General features: G+C 43.1%; 1 protein-coding gene across 2 annotated transcripts in view; it reads right to left on the reverse strand.

The window, feature by feature from the left end:
* Positions 1 to 17,596, reverse strand: part of CMTR1 (cap methyltransferase 1) — a 51,642-nt gene that overhangs the window by 4,851 nt on the left and 29,195 nt on the right. For both annotated transcript variants that reach the window (XM_078155392.1, XM_020999634.2), the window contains exons 10-21: positions 16,838 to 16,956; positions 14,753 to 14,849; positions 14,259 to 14,391; positions 13,200 to 13,379; positions 11,394 to 11,450; positions 10,456 to 10,513; positions 9,852 to 9,920; positions 8,752 to 8,883; positions 5,225 to 5,347; positions 4,774 to 4,865; positions 3,430 to 3,498; positions 1,837 to 1,884 (exon numbers count right to left, since the gene is read on the reverse strand). In XM_078155392.1, coding sequence (XP_078011518.1) covers positions 1,837 to 1,884; positions 3,430 to 3,498; positions 4,774 to 4,865; positions 5,225 to 5,347; positions 8,752 to 8,883; positions 9,852 to 9,920; positions 10,456 to 10,513; positions 11,394 to 11,450; positions 13,200 to 13,379; positions 14,259 to 14,391; positions 14,753 to 14,849; positions 16,838 to 16,956 — 1,177 coding nt within the window. The remainder of the gene's footprint in view (positions 1 to 1,836; positions 1,885 to 3,429; positions 3,499 to 4,773; positions 4,866 to 5,224; positions 5,348 to 8,751; positions 8,884 to 9,851; positions 9,921 to 10,455; positions 10,514 to 11,393; positions 11,451 to 13,199; positions 13,380 to 14,258; positions 14,392 to 14,752; positions 14,850 to 16,837; positions 16,957 to 17,596) is intronic.

The raw sequence follows: 17,596 nt of genomic DNA on the forward strand, positions 1-17,596 counted from the left end.
CACCAAAACCATCAGAGCAATCACCACTTCAACCACAACTCTCAGGAATGAACTGCCATGGGGGCACAAGACCTATTCTCAACCCTAAGCCTAAGTCTCTATACACCACACCCACTGACAGGCAGCAGTCAATAAATATGATTGTTGTGCTATTAGCAGTAACACAGATATTCATACTGAGTGAAATCTAAAGTCTGAGCCAGTGAACTTAGGACTAATAAAGCCATGGCTTCAATGTCTATCCAGGTTGGTCCACTTAACATGGAAAAAAACTGTGCCGGAGCCATAAACCTTATATACCTTTAGATTTTCCCAGTCATCTTGCATGTATATGTCTTGGGTCATAGGAGGATGAATAGAACCCATATCTATTAATAATAATAATAATAATAATAATAATAATAATAATAATCCCTAGCTTTATAGTCCTCAAAATGCTTTCATTTCATTATCACAGTGGATTCTTTTTTTTTTTTGAGGCAACTGGGGTTAAGTGACCTGCCCAGGGTCACACAGCTAGTAAGTGGCAAGTGTTTGGTCTGAGGCCGGATTTGAACTCAGATCCTCCTGACTTCAGGGCCGGTGCTCTATCCACTCTGCCACCTAGCTGCCCCTGTCATAGTGGATTCTCACAGCAATCTCATGAGTTAGATAGGGTATGTTATTATTATCCCCATCTGACAAATGAGGAAACTTAAGTGCAAAGAGGTGAGGGACTTGCCTGCAGTCATACAGTGAGCTGGCAGCAAAGCCAGAATTAAAACACAGGTCTCATGGTATTTTTTCCTAAAAAACTGGCCTGAGGATCATGAAAGTCATTAAATGGCTGCATGACTCTGGGTGAATCAATTTCTCCCCTGCACAACATGACCATGTTGGACTACATGGTCTGTCTGGCCTCTTCCACTTTTGATGATGGAGGAATTCCTCGAGCCTAGCCTGGCATCACATAACCAGCACAAAGAATGTGTCCTGCTGGGCCAGGTGAGCACACCCCTGCTATGACACATGACATTTTTACACATATGAGTGCTGCTGTTCTCTGAGTTTCAAGATGTTACTGCCAAGGGTGTGTAATTAACATAAATGACTGCTAGGGACGCACAGTCCTCCCTTCCACCTTGCATATGGCAATTAAATTAACAGTAAGAACCAAATAGCAGCTTAGGTGAAAGAGCTGCGGCTCAGATCCGCAGCCCATCATTGGCTCCAGCTCATACACTGATACATCCAGATATATGGACATAGGAAGACTCACATACAGACCAACCCACATAGACACATGTTTAGCAACCCACACAGATGCATTCACATGGATCACGCCACTACAGGGAAAAAAAGGAAGCAACTCAATCTCTGCTGACCCAGCAAGGACTGGGATTTATGTTTCATCCAATCTGTCACCCTGCTTCTCAAAGGGAAAACTCTTAACTATTTACAGTCTCAATGAGCCCGTATTTCTGCCTGAGAACCAACCGCCCCATCACCACCTCCTGACACTAGACTGAATCAGCTCTCAGCCACAGAGTTCCTAGATGTGCCCATGGCCCACGGGGGGGGTGAGACATAGATAGGTGGAATAGTAGCCTTCACCTGTAAAGATTCTCTAACACCTCCCTAGTTCCTTAGCCATCCTGCTCCCCTTGCAAATTTAGCCTGGCATACCTCTTACAGGGGCAGAACCAAGGGGCAGATTAGGAACCCTAGGAACCACCAAAAATGCCTCTAGGATTGACCCCAAGAACCACCTTGGATTCTCCCAAACCATAAGGTATTCTGGTTTATTGAGAGGCAAAAAAAGTTGTTCTACACCTTTGGTTGTTTCTAATTACTCACCTGACAAAAATTTTCTCCATGTCTTCCAGTCTATACACCTCCTTCACTCTGTGGGGATGGGGTGAAGGAAAGAAAACAAAGGGCCATGTGAAGTGAATTCCCCAACTTTCCTGGGTATTACTCATAGCCCATCTGGCTGAGCAGCAGATTAACAGGCTTGACATCTGAATCTCATCCTTCTCTTCTTCCCTTTTTTCCTCTGAATAGGAAACTTTCCAATCCACCTCCTAGCAACTCTATACGCCCTCTCCCTCACACAGGTCCCCCAGGCATCAGGGCTGGTCAATCCTATTCCTACAACAAGGACCCTGACCTGTGGAAGTTAGGAAGATGACACTATGATGATAATTGGGCAGAAAAGGGGTCAAACAAAAGAGAGAGGCCAAATAATCCCAACAGATGTCTATCCGTTCTTAGCCTGGTCTGCACTTACTTAGGAGACAACCTATACCCCCAGCTACCTTAGATGAAGAACAAGATTGAGTACTAGAAGAAGATCCCTAATTAGACAAGTTAGAAGTGTGCCAAACAGACAGTAATCAATCCCAGTCAACTCCCCAGTGTATTCCACCCTACTCCCCCAGAACCCCTGAGAAAATGTATGGGACAGATGTTGGGAAATTCCCCTCAAAACTGGACTACTTAACACCCCATCTGCCTTCTATAATGTCTAAAATCCTACTATTAGTGATTCATTCCTTGCAGTTAAAATTTGTGTGCCCAAATACCCTTTATAAAATGAAAATACCTCTGGAAGAGATAACACAGAACTGTCATGCTGGACCACATAATCCCTAGCCAAGAATCTTGGAGGCTTCCTTGCAGGAACTCAGTGGATATGGAATTTTATAGCAGGTGCATCCAGGCTTGCTCAGTTTCAAGGAGCAGGGCCGACTACCCAGAAGACAATACAAGAGCTCATTTCTTTTCTTTTAGCCAGACTCTCACAACAGGGCCTGGCACAAGCAAGGGAAACTTGCTTCCCCGCCTCCTTCTTTCTATGTTCTCCTTTTCCTCCCCTCCATGGGGCTACTACATGCACTCCTTAGCTCTAAGCTGCCCATTTCTGAACCTAGGGATGTACATCCTATGCCCCAAAACTATTCCTTCGTCGATTTCTCATAAAAATTATCATTCCCTCAGTAGCCTCCTATCCAATAGCTGCCAGCAGTTGGGAAAAACCCCCACTAATGTTAATTTTCAATAAGGCATCATGAACAACTGATGTTTCATGTACTGTCCTATTATTCCTGCCAGAGGCATTTACATTGTCCAAAGGATACTTTGGAAACACAAAATTTTAACCCAAAGGAATGAATCTCTAATGGCAGAATTTTACACAATGTAGCAAGCAAGTTATGTTGAGGGTGTTAGGAGAGGGAGGGAAGAGTGGCCTGCCTGGGAGGCAAAGAGGCGGTCCTAGCAGTGCCAGTGTCCCCAGTAGTAGGGCTATGTTTAGACATAAGTGGAATACAGGTGTGATTCCACTTGTATTCCACAGGCCACCTTTGTGCTATGAGTTGATGGGTGCCAAAGCAGTCCCCAGCAGGGCTACCTCTGGCTAGATAGCAGCACTGGCAGTCACTCACACACCTGATGGGGTTCATGTCAGGCCTGCTGGGTTTGGAAACGGCTTTCACAAACTTCTCAGCAAGCTGAATTCTGCAACAAAAAACAAAAAGTCTCTCAGAGACAGGCAAAAAGGCAGCTTGAAGTCAGAAGACGTAGCTTCAAATTCCAACTCTGCCATTTATTACCTGTGACCTGGGTTTCTAGTTTTCTTATCTATCAAAAGAAAATTGCTGTAGATAATCTATAATCTCTAAGGTCTCTTCCAGCTCTATGGCCTAGGCACCTTTACTGCTACTAGTCATCCAGCCGACAAGCATCTAGCAATCACTTACCAAGAGCCAGGTACTGTGCTAAGCCACCAGTGTGCGACCTGCCCAGCTCACACACATCTCCTCTAGTCTTCTTCAGGCAAGTCTCATCCCATGTGGCCCCCTCCTTAGCTCCAGGCCTGAACTCTAGTTGCATACCTTGTGTTACTTATGTTTTCAGGAGGATTTTTAAAGTGTTTACTTAATGCTCTTTTTTTTTTTACTTGCATCACTGTCTCTTCCTTCCCTACAATAGAACCCTCCCTTGAAAACAACTTCTCATTCTCCAGTTAGAACATGAAGCTGTCCGAGGGGGCTGCATAGTCCTCTGATCTCCACTGTGCTCCCCAGCCCTCTGATGCAAAACGTGCCTGGTTCAATTGTATTAACTAACTGGGTTACACAGTGCCACACCTGCACAATACGTCCTCTTACCTGTAAGAGTCATCTCCTCAGCTACTGTTATTGTTGAGTCTTTTCATTCATGTTCAACTCTTTGTGACCCCATTTGGGGTCTTCTTGGCAAAGATCCTGGGGTGGTTTGCCATTTCCTTCTCCAACTCATTTTAAAGATAAGGAAACTGAGGCAAACAGGGTGAAGTGATTTGCCCAGAGTCACACAGCAAGTAAGTATGTGGGGCCAAATCTGAACTCAGAAAGATGAGCCTTCCTGATTCCAAGCCCAGTTGCTCTATCCACTGTGCCACCTGGCTGCCTGTACAATGCATTCTCTTCAGGTGAATACTATTTACCTACAAGAGTCATCTCCTCTCAGCCCTGGCACAAATGTCTCCACTGACCTGAGTGGCTGTGTTAACACATGGAAGGAGCTGGTCCTCAGGAGGAAGCTGGAGCGACATCTAGAGCCCTGCCTACCACAGGTGGGGAGGAGGCCCCCCTAGCACCACTTAATAGTAGAGACCAGAAGTGAGAGGAAGATTGGGGAGGAAGCCCATTTTGATACTGTGCCAAAGCTTCCATGGGGGTCAAGCTGGAGTCTGGCTCTCCAAGCCCCCACTACCACATTATTTTCTCCTCCCGAGGCTCTGGGCCATACCGTTGGTTAAAGTGCTGCTCCCGGATGTCTTGGCCATTCAGCACCAGTGCATCAAGGATGTGGATTGCGCTGATCTTCCGCTGAGCCTTACCCTTAACAAAACATACAAGGCCAAAGGAGATGATGTCTTTTTCTATTTTGCACTATCCATACCACTGGGGGGGGGGTTGTTACATGGATAAGGAGGACAGTAGAGCAAGACTGCATGAGCATAAATAACTACGAGTTAACTGTATAGAGTTATATGTCTTCTTTATTCAAAGAAGTACTTACCAATAGTGGCTGTTCTATTTGAAGGCTGGGCAGATGTAACTCAAGGCAGTATAACAAATAGGGTCCTCTCTATGCTGCCCACAAAGTATCTATCTATTGCCAGCAGAATGAAACAGAAAGGGAGAGGGAAGAACAAGGCCAGGCCAATGACAGCAATGAACTTAAAACCACCTCTAACCTCGCCTTTCAGTTCATGAACAATCTCCACTGAGAGCAGCGTGTCCCGGGGCAGCTCCGTCTTGAGGTCCAGTTTTGTCCAACGGTCTGACTGGCGGCCATCCCATGTGTAGATCTGGGATTTCTGCAGAAAGGAAGGACTAGGTCAGGAGGACACACAAGAAGCAGCAGGGCCTGGTGAGGCTTAATTCTCAGTCAAGGCTTCTAGTTAATATTGCACCCATGTGTTTATTTTCTGCCTGACAGCTGATGGTGTGTGTTGCAGTGGGAAGAGGGGGAACAGGGGAGAAAAGAAATTTCTTGTGGAAGTTTATTTAAATGACATGGCAGCTCCTCCCTTGACAGCCGCAGAAAAGCAATGCAGATTTTGACTCTGTTCTTTTGGCAGATGTCCATCCCAGCCAAGCAACAGCAGTCTGATTAGTGGCCCTGAAGACAGCAGAGGTTCACATGAAACGAAAAAGATGAGAAAGGCAGGGGAAGTGAGGCCCAAAACACAGACAGGGAAAGAAAAAGGGAATGGAAAGGAAAGATGGAGTATTCAAAAAAGAATGAGAGCATGAACAAGCTCATAAGAAAAGGACAAAAAAGGCAAGAAACCCAGATGGTTTAGAGAGAAAATACAAGAGAGTGAGGAGGTACAGGAAAGATGTTTAACCAATAGGCAAGATGCCAGTCTACAAAGCTGTTCCTCATTCAGCTCATATCGCAAAACTGCAAAGGATGGGGCTTATACAGCTAAGGAAGGAAATAGGTGATGAACTTGCATAAGGACAGGCCTGGTGACCTCAATGTCCAAAGGTCAAACACCATAGGAAAACTCAAAAGCATGAGAAAGGTTTCCAAAAGTCAGAGCAGCCCCTTTAGCAGAGATGAGGACAATCATCAGCATGTTCGAAGAAAAGGTCAAGTTGTCTACTAGTCACAGCATGACTGCCAAAGCAGGCCAAAACACAGCTCATCTAGTTTTGTTAGCATATGACTGATCACAGTTGTTTCTGATAATTTCCCCTTTACTTAATTTTCAATTGTTGTGAATTGTCTTTTTTCATTTTCCCCTTTTTAAAAAATCAGACTATGTGTTTATTTTACTTGTTTCTTTTCTCTCTAAAACAGTAGCTCCTGGTTTTATTAATTCAGTGGGATTTTTTTGCTTTCAATTTTGTGAATCCCTTCTTTCATTTTCAAAATTTTTAATGTTAGGTGTCTTTTTTTTTAATATTTTGCTTTTCTAGGTTTTTTTAGTTGCATGCCCAATTCATTAATCTCTTCTTTCTCTCTTTCACTGATGAAAGTGTTTACAGAGACAAACTTCTCCCTAAGTTTGGGATGCTTTAGCTGCATCCCAAAGTTTTGTTATGCATTTTCATTGTTGTCATTTATTTTGATGAAATTTTCTATTGCCTTTTATTATTTTTTCTTTAATCCACCAATTCGTTAGGATTAAATTATTTGGTCTCCAATTAATTTTGAATCCTTTCTTCAAAGGTCTTTTTCTGAATATACTGCATTTCACTGCACAATCGTCACACTCTGTGTTGTGTTGTGGTTTTTTTAGTCCAAAAAATTGGTTTATAACCTTTCGTCACATAATTGTAGCTTGGTATAATTCTGTTCATCACACCGCTTAAAAGGTACACAGAGCAGCAATGTATTCACCAGCGGCATATAGATACGCACTTATCTCTTGGGTATATGCATCTGTCAGTATTCAATTTTAACATGAGTATTCCATGCATCCTAATCTTGCACCAAAGACAGCTTAGTAATAAATGATTTTTAAGTGATACTGGCACAATTTATTTTTAAAAAAAGCTTCATATAATGGTCGTACCCCACTTTTTTGCAAAAAATTTGGCATAAAATCTGTGACAATTATTTGGTGAAATACGGTAATTTTTATTGCACTATGATCAGTAAAGAATGTGTTTAATTTAACCCGCTTTTCTGCATTTGTTTGTGAGGTTTTTATGCCCTAAATACATGGTCAGTTTTTACAAAGGTACCATACATAGCTGAAAAACATGTATACTCTTTTCTGTTTCCATTCAATAATTACAAGAAATCTATCATATCTAACTTTTCTTAAATTCCATTCAGGTCTTTAACTTTTTTCTTGTTTACAATCTTGCCATTTTTCTCTAGGTCTGAAAAGGCCACATTAAGGTCCTCTCCCTACTATTATATTCTTGCTATTGCTACCTGCAATGTGATTAACTTTTCCTTCAAGTATTTACATGCTATGTCATTCAGTACAAATATGTTAAGTATGGATATTTCTTTTCTATGATGTGCTCCTACAACATTAGCAAAATACAGTTTCTGTGTTTCTCTCTTTTAATTTGGTATATTTTTTATTGTTGCCTTGTCTGAGGATCACTGCTGCTTCTGCTTTTTTTAATTCACCTGAGGCATAACAGATTTTGCTCCATCCTCTTATTTTAACCTCATGTAAACCTTTGTTTCAAGTGTATTTCTAGCAAATAGCATATTGTTAGATACCGTTTTCTAATTCATTCAGCTATTATGGTTAAATTCAACCCATTCATGTTCACATTTATGACTGTCATTTTTAAATTTCTCTCCATCTCTCTTGCATTTTTTCCCTTTTTTTCCCCACCCTCCCCCAACCCTTCTTTGCAAAGAAGGCAGGAAAAAAAATGTGCTCTTTTTAGTGATCTATTAAATTAGTAATCTGTAATAACTGAAGCATTCTGCTTCTGCTCTATGCCCCCTTCTTTGCTCCTGATCACAGGTTTTTACTCTTTCCTTTTAATCCTTCCTTCATGCTCTGACATTACTGTTTATTTCTCTTATGACTAATCTCTCACTAATCCTACCCTCCCTCTTAAATATCATTCTCTTCTCTCTCTGTCTCTCTCTCCACCTCTATTTTCCTACTGAGTTTAACGTATCTCTGCATCAAACTTTGTTTGTATGATCAACCTTCCTTTGTCTGATTCAGATTAAAGTAAGGTTTATGTAATGCCCATTCTCCCCATGCCTTACTCCATATTTACGTTATTCATTTCATAAACTCCTATTATGTAAAATAGCAAGTTCCTTCCCCTTTCCTCTTTTCTTCTAGCATGTTCCATTTTTCCTCTTCTTTCTTCTCTTAAGTCCATCAAAACAGAACAAAATCACCCCCAGCCCATTTGCCTTACTTAACTCTATGATTCTTGAAGACATTAACATTCTAAAGGGACACTTGTTTCTTCTCCCTTTATTAAAATGTAGGCCCTTCAATATTGTAAAGACACATGGGGAAATCCTAGGTGTCAACACAGTCAAAGGGTAATGCTGAGCCTAGTTCTGGGAAAACTACTTTCCTGATCATGGTATCTCACCTGCCAGGTAAATATAGTGTGTGCTCCTACAGAGAACAAACACTAAACACTACCAGGTAGCAAAATGATAACCTCTAGAGGCTGTGTGAAGCAGTCCTAAAAAAGGTGCAGAGGAACCAGCCTGGGTTGGGAGAAACCCAACCTAGGAAACTAAGCACAAATATACCCACCCACTCACCCCTAAGCCAATGAGAAACTTCTGCTCACTCCCCGACACCATGCAGCGGTAGTCCAGAACACAGCGAATTTTATCCAGGGTTTTGGAGTTGAGTGGAGTAGGCTTATAGCTGAAGATATCAATGTCAGTGCCCTAAAAGTAGGATTGAGAGAAATGACAGTTAAACTAGAAGGATGAACCACCCCAGTCAGAACCCTGAACACTGTTCCACCTGAACCTTCCCCCGACCAAACCACACAAATGAATGGGATATATTTCAATTTGTCTGCAGTATTCCTTTAGGGCCTATTATAAGAAGCTGAGAAAGAAAAGAACAGAGTCCCCAAGTGCATGCAGATCGATTCACCAGCAGCTATAAGGAAACGTCACCAGAATATAAAAGCCACCCCCCCCAATAAAACCAAAGGGAAGAATTTTTGCAGCTGTTTGTCTATTGAGAGTAGTTAAGGCCTCTCTCCTTCCTGTTCAGTTTAATACACACAAAGTCAATTTTTTTAGGGTTTCCATGAGGTCCACTTGTCCCACATCCCCACAGAACAAGGGCTACTGTGCTCTCAGTGATTCAAACAAAACTCAGGGAAAGCACAGGATTGGGAAAGATGAGGGACAAAGAACTACTAACTAGGAATGAGACAAAGAGCCTGGGAATTGCTGGTAGAGTTGCCTGGTGAACCACGGCTAAGCCAGTAAGCCTGACCCTAAGCTCTAATTTTTGCTAGCACTTGCGGGGTGGGGAGTCGTCTCTGCTCCTCTACCTCAGCTCTCCACCTACAAAGCAGAATCCATTTTCCACAGAGATGTTTGTAGGAGTCTGTACTGGTGAATCCCACAGGAGTCAAGTAAGCTGGAAAGCAGTAATAATCACTGTGCTCAGGAGAACAGTGATAATTAACATGGTAGCATCTAGAGATGAGAGCTGTCAGCCTATGGGACAGCTTCCCTGGGGATGCTGGGGAGGTGCCAGTGCTAATGCTTTTACAGAGGGGGTATGACACAATCAAGCCCCTGGGGGTAAGGTCGGGGTGGGTGAGGAGTCATACTAGACTATCTCAAGGATTTCTCCCCCTTCTCATCTCTATGATACTAGACACCTCACTCACCTTTATCAATTCAAAGAACTTAGACTTTGGATCTGAAGAAGAGAGAGCAACTCTGGCTTGATCTGGAATCTAAAGGAAGATACACAATTTTAGTTTGGGGACTCACTGGCTGTCCTATCTTCTCCTGTGTATATCTGGGTGACCAGAATGGCAGGGCAGAGCTGAGGAGAAGATTACCATGTGGAACCAGGGTGAAGGGACTGAACATGAATCTAAACACAAATTACCATTGCCCCTTGGGGTTAGCTTATCCTTGACATCATCTGTTTGCTTTAGTAATCTTTGAGACCAATATGGCTACACAGAAAAATCAATAGCAAACTCTGCCTCACCTTCCCACCACCCCTTGACTAACAACTTCCAGATCTGGCCACAGGAAAGCACTTAAGTGAGGGAGCAGAAAGGGAGAGCCCAGAGGACAGTGTCCAAGTGAATGGATGGTACAGTTCACTGAGGGCAGATCAGTCCCTTTCAGCCATCAGCCTGGTCTTTGATGGATGGGCAAGCAATCAGCAAAGCATTAAGGCTCAAAATACTTACTACCCTCCTTTAGGGCAGTCCAGGAAGCAGCCTGCTGGGCTCTGACCTGGATGGATATACTCACCCCCCAGAGCTGAAGGCACCCTTTCCGGATTTCTGCCTGGCGTGGTTCACTAAGAGTCCTGTAGGAAAAGTCAGCAACTGATTAACATACCAATGACACGCAAAAGCCTTAAACTATGTGTATAACAGGCCCAGGGGAAAGGCAGAAATGGAAGACTGACTCACTCTTCCACCATTAGCCTAGGATGCTCATGACACTTCTCTGGGGCTCTTTCTCTCTCATGAAATTAGAGGTTAGTTATCCAGAGACACCTGTAACCAGGCTGAAAAGGGGAAGGAAGCTATGGGCCTGCTAAGAGTTTACCCAAATACCTTCTTTCCATGTCCCCATCAGCACATTTCAGGTCTCTCTATTCTAACCAAACCCACACTGATTTCCTTTAACTGGCTGGAATCACCAGGCTTCTCTAAATAAAGAAAGGTATGAAAATGGATCAAAATTCACCTCCTCCAGGAAGTCTTTCTATACTAATTTTACTTCACTGATTACTTTTAATACCCCGTGTTCCCTTGGCACTCACATATTTAATTTTTTATCATCTCACTGAGGGAAGGTTCACATCTTATTTATCTTTGTATCTCCCTCAGTGCCTAACAGAGTGCTATGAACCTCACAGGAAACTGATATACCCTGAATAAACACATGGGTATCATGCTGAACTTGTTAGCACACTGCTTTTTAACTGTCCTCATGGCATCTCTCATGTGTTAGCTTTTTTCCTTAAATAGACTGTAATTTCCCTCTTTGAGGGTAGGGACCATGTCATATATTTCTTTGATTTCTCTCTCGGATTAGCAGCGTTGTACACACTCAACAAAGTGCTTAACAGATGTTGGCTTGAATTAAAAGGTGCTGGAGGTGAAACAGTCCCAGGAATCTTGCTAAACTGCTGCCCCTGGTATACACAACCCCCTTCCATCCAGGAGGGAAACACTCACGAGTCTTGGACAAAGGCATAAATTTTGGCCAGGGCTTTGATCTGCGAGCTGCAGTGGCTGAAAGAGAGAAAACAACTTGGCTTTAGGAGGATTTATGAAAACAAAGGCAAGAAGTCAGTGGCTTGAGTAACTGGAATGGGGAGACAAAAGGACCTTTACCATCAGCCATCCTACCATCTCCTTTTGATTGGGCTTAAAAGTCATTTATTACAATGTGGCTAAAGAATAGGCCTCATGTTCATTCTAGATGGGAGGTGGTATAGCCAAGAGAAAAACACCAAGTTAAATAGGAGAAAACATATTCTAGTTTAGGCTCGCCCACTAAGTAGCTAAGTTACCTCAAAAAAATTACTTAACCTCTCAGGGCTTTATTTTCTTCACGTCACGAGGGGATATTAACCTCTGTCCTACCTTACCTTCCACGGTATCAATGAAATAGTTCATGAGAAAGGGTCTTGAAAAAAGTTAAAAGAAGCATACAAATAGAAGAGACTCTTTTTTACTGGATGGGCTGAATGTAGCAAGAGGAAGACTAACAGTGGATTAGGGAAAGAGATTCTCCCCTCTCAACTCCCAACCATGAGTCTTTCCAAACATTCTTCAATTACTTTAAACTTCTTTAGACAACATAAGAGTCTAGCTTTTACCAAGGGCCTTTAAAATGCCTGTTAGTACATTTCATGATAAGTTTTCTGGAAGAAACTGGACAGGAACTGGAACCTGTGCTTTTCATCAGTACAGATGATTCTCAGGTGAGAAAAACACTCTTCTTATCCATGTAGCTTATAGTCTTAGAGCAGGAATTCTTAAGAGGTGTGCATGTGTGCTAGTGTGTGTGTATGTATGTGTGTTATGGCCCCCTCTGGAGGTCTGGAGAAGCCTATGGTCCCCTTTTCAGAATGTTTTTTAAAAGCATAAAATAAAATACATAGCATTGCAAAGGAAATTAATTATTTCAAAATACAATTATCAAAAAAAACCCAACTTTTTTTAAGTTCACAGACCCTAGACAAGGGAAGCTTCAGTTGAAACTCAACACAACAGTAGGTTAAGAACCCTTGTCTTAAGGAGCTGCCTTGAGCAGTAGAGAAAGTAAGTGACTTGCCAACATCACACAGACAGAAAGTGTTAGAGACAGGACTCTGAACCCAAGTCGTCTTCTTCTTGATTTCTAGGCCAGCTCTCTATCCACTATGCCATGCTGCCTCTCAAGTTATAATATAAATCAATTAAATTTGGTCTGTGGCCCACCTGCTTAGGAGACCACTACATAAAGTGGAAGACCTATGCCAGTTAAATAGAATTTTTTAAAAATGGCAAGTGAAGTTGAGAACCGGTAGAATGCAGCCGTGGATCTAGTCAAGTGGGAAAAACTCTGAAGCTAAGACCTCCCAAAGCAGGCTGAGACTGGAACTAAGACAGTTCAATGATCCAGAAGAGGGAAGCTTCAGCTGAAACAATGCAATGGCCATTCACAGCCAGAAGCAATGAAAGGAAATTCCTTCTGCCTCTTGGGATTTGAAAGAGAGAGATGAAGCCTTTGCAATGGTCCTACTTCCTCGTACACCACAGATGCTTCCATGTAGTGATTTCCTAAGTTGGGGCATTAACCACAGTGATGACACAGAACGGCAGGAGAGGAAGCACTGGGCACAGGATGAGGGCCTGAAACAAGAATCTCGGCAGAATAGGGAGATGTAGAAACCAAACCACTGAGGGAAGAATTCCCAATCTGCTGACCAGGTCTCACATGGGGCAAAGAGCTCAGCAGGCTCTGAACCTCTTGGCTCCTGGTTGTCCCCTCACCTCTCATTGGATCGGATCATGTAGTCAGTAAATTCAGGGTCTGACTTGATCACGTCCAGGGGGACCACAAGGTTGACATCCATGTCACTCTTCCGAAGCTGATTGAGCCTGCTGTTTACCTTGAAGAGATATTCCCGCACGTCGTCAATCCCAGACTTCAAACTCTTGCACACCACGTACCTGCCAGGGGACATTCATTCCTCACAGTGAGCGCCACAGACAGCCCAATCTCCTCCTAACCCACAGCTGGCACTGAGCTTTTCCCAAGGCCATCTCAATGTTGATTTCAAGACATATACTCTCAACAGTTCGGAAGACTCATGCTTCAGCACTCTTCCTCCTCCATCAATCAACAAATACTTATTAGGTGTTTAAGCATGCAAAGCACTGTGCTAGGTGAAAGAGAGAATGGTAAGTATAAAATACAGTTCCTCAAGAAACCCACCTGAGTTCTAATTTTTAGTTGTGTAAGAAAGAACTTTTCTCAAAAAAAAAAAACCCCTGCAAAGCAAGTAGTACAAGTATTATTATGCCCATTTTACAGAAAAAGAAACTCAGGTTCAAAAGTTAAGTTACTTGCCCATGGTCACATGACTGATAAATCTTGGAGCCAGGGTTTCTATTAAACTGTGCTTCATATCACAGACATCTCAGAGCTGGAAGGACTCAGGAGACATTCAATGAGGGAAGTTCCACTGCCCTGGGGCAGGCCATTTCATTTTTGCAAGGCTTAGTCAGGAACTTTTTCCTTGTATAAAGCCTTTATCTTTCTCTGTTTAACTTCTACCAATTGCTCCTAATTCTGCCGTCAGGGACCAAGCAGAACCAGCCTAATTCCTCTTCTATATGACAGGCCTGCAAATACTTGAGGACAGCCAATTGTGGCCCAAAGGTATTTCATGGCCAAATTAGTTTAGGCGATGATGTTGTAAAGACCTCAATGCCCAGTTGGAAAACATTTCACCATCTTTCACTGTCCTGTCAGGGAAAGGCACCTAGAGGTGCTCCCTGAGCAATATTATTGGACAGACAGGCTATGTAGAGGAGGGGAGACCTCACCTCTCTGAGTTGGCAGGCCGGCTGGTGACAGGCTTAAAAAGAGACACGCGTTCAAAGCAGGTGTACAACAGATAGATGAGTCCCACGCTGAATGGCGTGAACAAATCAAAGGTTTTACAGACAAAGTGGCCTCCTGGATTAGAGAGACAGAACCAGTCATAATCAGTGGGTTCTCAAGGGAAGGTGCAAGGAGAAGGAGGAATGTCACAGGAGTCATTGTAAATGGAGGATAGGGAAAGGCAAACACAGAAAAGTAGGCTGCTTGAGAGGATGTGAATGGATCAGGGCATCGAGTTATAAAGGATTTCTGAAGGTCCCTCTCACCTTCCTTCCCTGAATTCAACCATGTATCATCATCTGAACAAACAGGTATTTTTATACTTGTATCTATGACTGCTATAAAGTGCTCCTTTCACCCCTCATTCAGTCCCAACACAAGAGTGACTCTGGAGAGGGGCCTGAGGTGATGAGACAGCTGAGGAAGAAAGTGTTACCTGTGCGGATAACAGACAGTCCTGTGAGAAACTGGCATAGCAATAGCTGCTTACTGAGGATTTCCTGCAGGTTTTCTTGCTTCTCCACAGAAAAGCCCTGAAAGGAAAACACAAAATTAAGGACCATGAATGGGCAATGAAAACTCAAAATAATACCACATATACTACGGCACTTTGTATTTTTTCAAAGTACTCATATCACCATTATTTAATTTCACAGACACAAAATATCTACCTTACCTCCTTCATAGGAATTCTTAACCCTTCTGCAAGGAGGCAACTGAGACTCCAAGGGCAAATGACTTTGCCCAAACTAGACTCCAGCCCAGGAGGTCCCCAACTTCTAATGCAGTGTTCTTTCCAACACAATGAAAGTTTCAGTGGATACATAGAGCTTCCTTTACCAGTCAGCAGCCCTTTAAGCTGGCATGGCAGTCCAAGGGGGGAGATCAGAGAGAACAGAACTACATTGTTGGCCTAGCCAGAAGTAGAGCAAGCATGGCAAGACGGGACACTATTCCAGGGTCCCCAGCAAAGTCTCACCTGCCACCCAGGGAACAAGTTTCCTGCGAATGCTCCTCCACTCAGGACCACTCAACAGCCCTTATACAGGGGATGCAAAAGATTTCTAAGTATTGTTATGAAAAAGAAGGTGCTAACATAACAATAAACAAGCGTTTCTCTATGCCATAATGCCTCTTTTCCCAGGGATCCATTTCCCACTTTAACTGGCTCACTTGCTGGTCTGAGTCCTTGGTCACTAAATGTCCTTGATATCTCAAGGTCATTTCCTTCTTCCTGGCCTCCATGAAGGGAACATAGACCTAGCCTCATGAAAGCAACAAGGGAGTTGGTCTCTTCCAAAGCCTCAACAGGAATCATACCAGGAAAGGCTGGCTCAGCTCATCTGAGCTAACAGCCAGGAGAGACAATACCAAAAATATGTAGGACTTTACCAATCTGAAGATGTGCATGAAAGTACGACTAAAAAGAGTGAGGAGTACCTAGCAATCCTTCCATACTGTATACATGGAAAGACAGTCCTTCAGTTTCTGGCTCCTACCACCATGTATGATATCAGCCCCACATCCAGTCAGATCAAAGCTAGTTTCCTAACTGCTCAATGTTCCTCAGGTTAGTCTTATCTGCCAACCACAGATGTGCCACATCTTTTAAATTAGGCCATCCTTGACATGCTGCCCTCACTCTTCTGAGGCTCCTAATTATGCCTACACATCACACAGAAGATGTTTGGAGCACCTGCTGGCATTTATCTTAAAACTAGTTCCTTTAAAGACTTTCCTCTTTCCTCCTAAGAAAAAAGGAACTGAGACCAGCATTCTTTGGCCCTGGCCCAGTACAAATGGTGACTCACCCCAAGCAAAGATTCTCTGGAAGGCTGAATTAGTAGTGACTGAATCTTTTTGCCTAAGAAAACTACAATGGATTTCTCTCTCCCTTAAAGAGTTGCCCTGGAAACAGGGTCCCTGAGCAATTCACCACAGTTCAACTACTTGTAGATTCCCACTACAGATTACCTCCATGCCACTACTGTCTTCCTCCCCCAGCACTAAAGGGGGAGGACTGAAGAGAGGGTGTTAAGTGGATCTCTGCTTGTCAACCTGTCAAACAGTTCTGAGACCAGCTAAATCGGGATAGCATATATCCAAAAAGGGCTGTCAGAAATACTGAAACTGACAAATGATTTATGACTTTTCCCTATTTCGTTTCTGGCTGGTTCATTTTAGTTATATTTATTCCTTAACTTGCTATGTCTCAGGGCCAAACAAGAAGAGAGTTGAGTATACCAGCTTGCTCCAAGGGAAGCAGTGCACGTAACCCTCCCCTCAGCCTTGACCATGGCCTTCACAAAATCATATGTATACACATAGCAAAATAGCACTACCTTCCCACTCCCTCCCCCCATCCCAAACTTGAGCTACAACTAAGAGACCAATGCCCATCCTAAACAAGGGCATCTGTCAGAAGACAACATAATCCAATCTTAACCCTTTAGTAGGAACGCAACACCAGAGAAGCATTGTGGCAAGAGGTGAACTTTTCATAGAGTGCAATATCACCTACCCCATCAGCCATCATAAAGTGCACACCCTTGCGATCGGTGTTATCCAGAACGAAATTTCGAAAAGCGGTGATGTTCTCTGGTCGAGTAACATCTCCATCTCCATCAATCCCGCCCTCACCTAGTAAGACGTAATGTGGTTAGTCCATCTACCAACTGCTTTCCTAGGGACTAGTACACACAGCTCTTCTGGACAGTGCCCTAAGGTAGGTGGGCATCCTTTAATCCCTTGGGGAGGGAATTCCTATGTGAGGGCCCTCATTACACTGTCCTCATCACGAAGCTCAACACAGACTTTGTGTAATAAAAACAATTCATGGACTGATAGAATTCTTCATATAAGAGTCATTAAAAATGAGTTTTCTATGAAACAGAAGGTACTTCTTAAGGCAACAGGATGCTCGCTTTCATAATCTTAACCTCATTTTCAAAGCAGTAACATTGAAATTGAAATCTTTTCCCCAAATTTATGCTGCCTCACTTCCCTCCTTTTGTGTAAAGGGCAGGGGGCAGGAGACCTGTTGGCATGGAATGTTGCATACACTGTCAAGAACAGTGGATTTAGTGGGTTTCACTTAATTTGCTGTTCTTGCGATTATTATGAAGGCAGACTTACTAGGTAGGGAAGGGGCATATGTCAGACATGAAAAAAGTGATGTTTCTTTCCAGACTTATTTGCTGGCTTACGAAAAGGTTTCTCTTCCTTTACTCCTACTAAACATTAGGTATGAAGAGGTCGGGACAGATATGGTGGCAAGCCC

The sequence above is a fragment of the Phascolarctos cinereus genome, unplaced genomic scaffold (assembly GCF_003287225.1).
Source record: "Phascolarctos cinereus isolate Bilbo 61053 unplaced genomic scaffold, phaCin_HiC Scaffold_5;HRSCAF=322, whole genome shotgun sequence".
NCBI lineage: Eukaryota > Metazoa > Chordata > Mammalia > Diprotodontia > Phascolarctidae > Phascolarctos > Phascolarctos cinereus.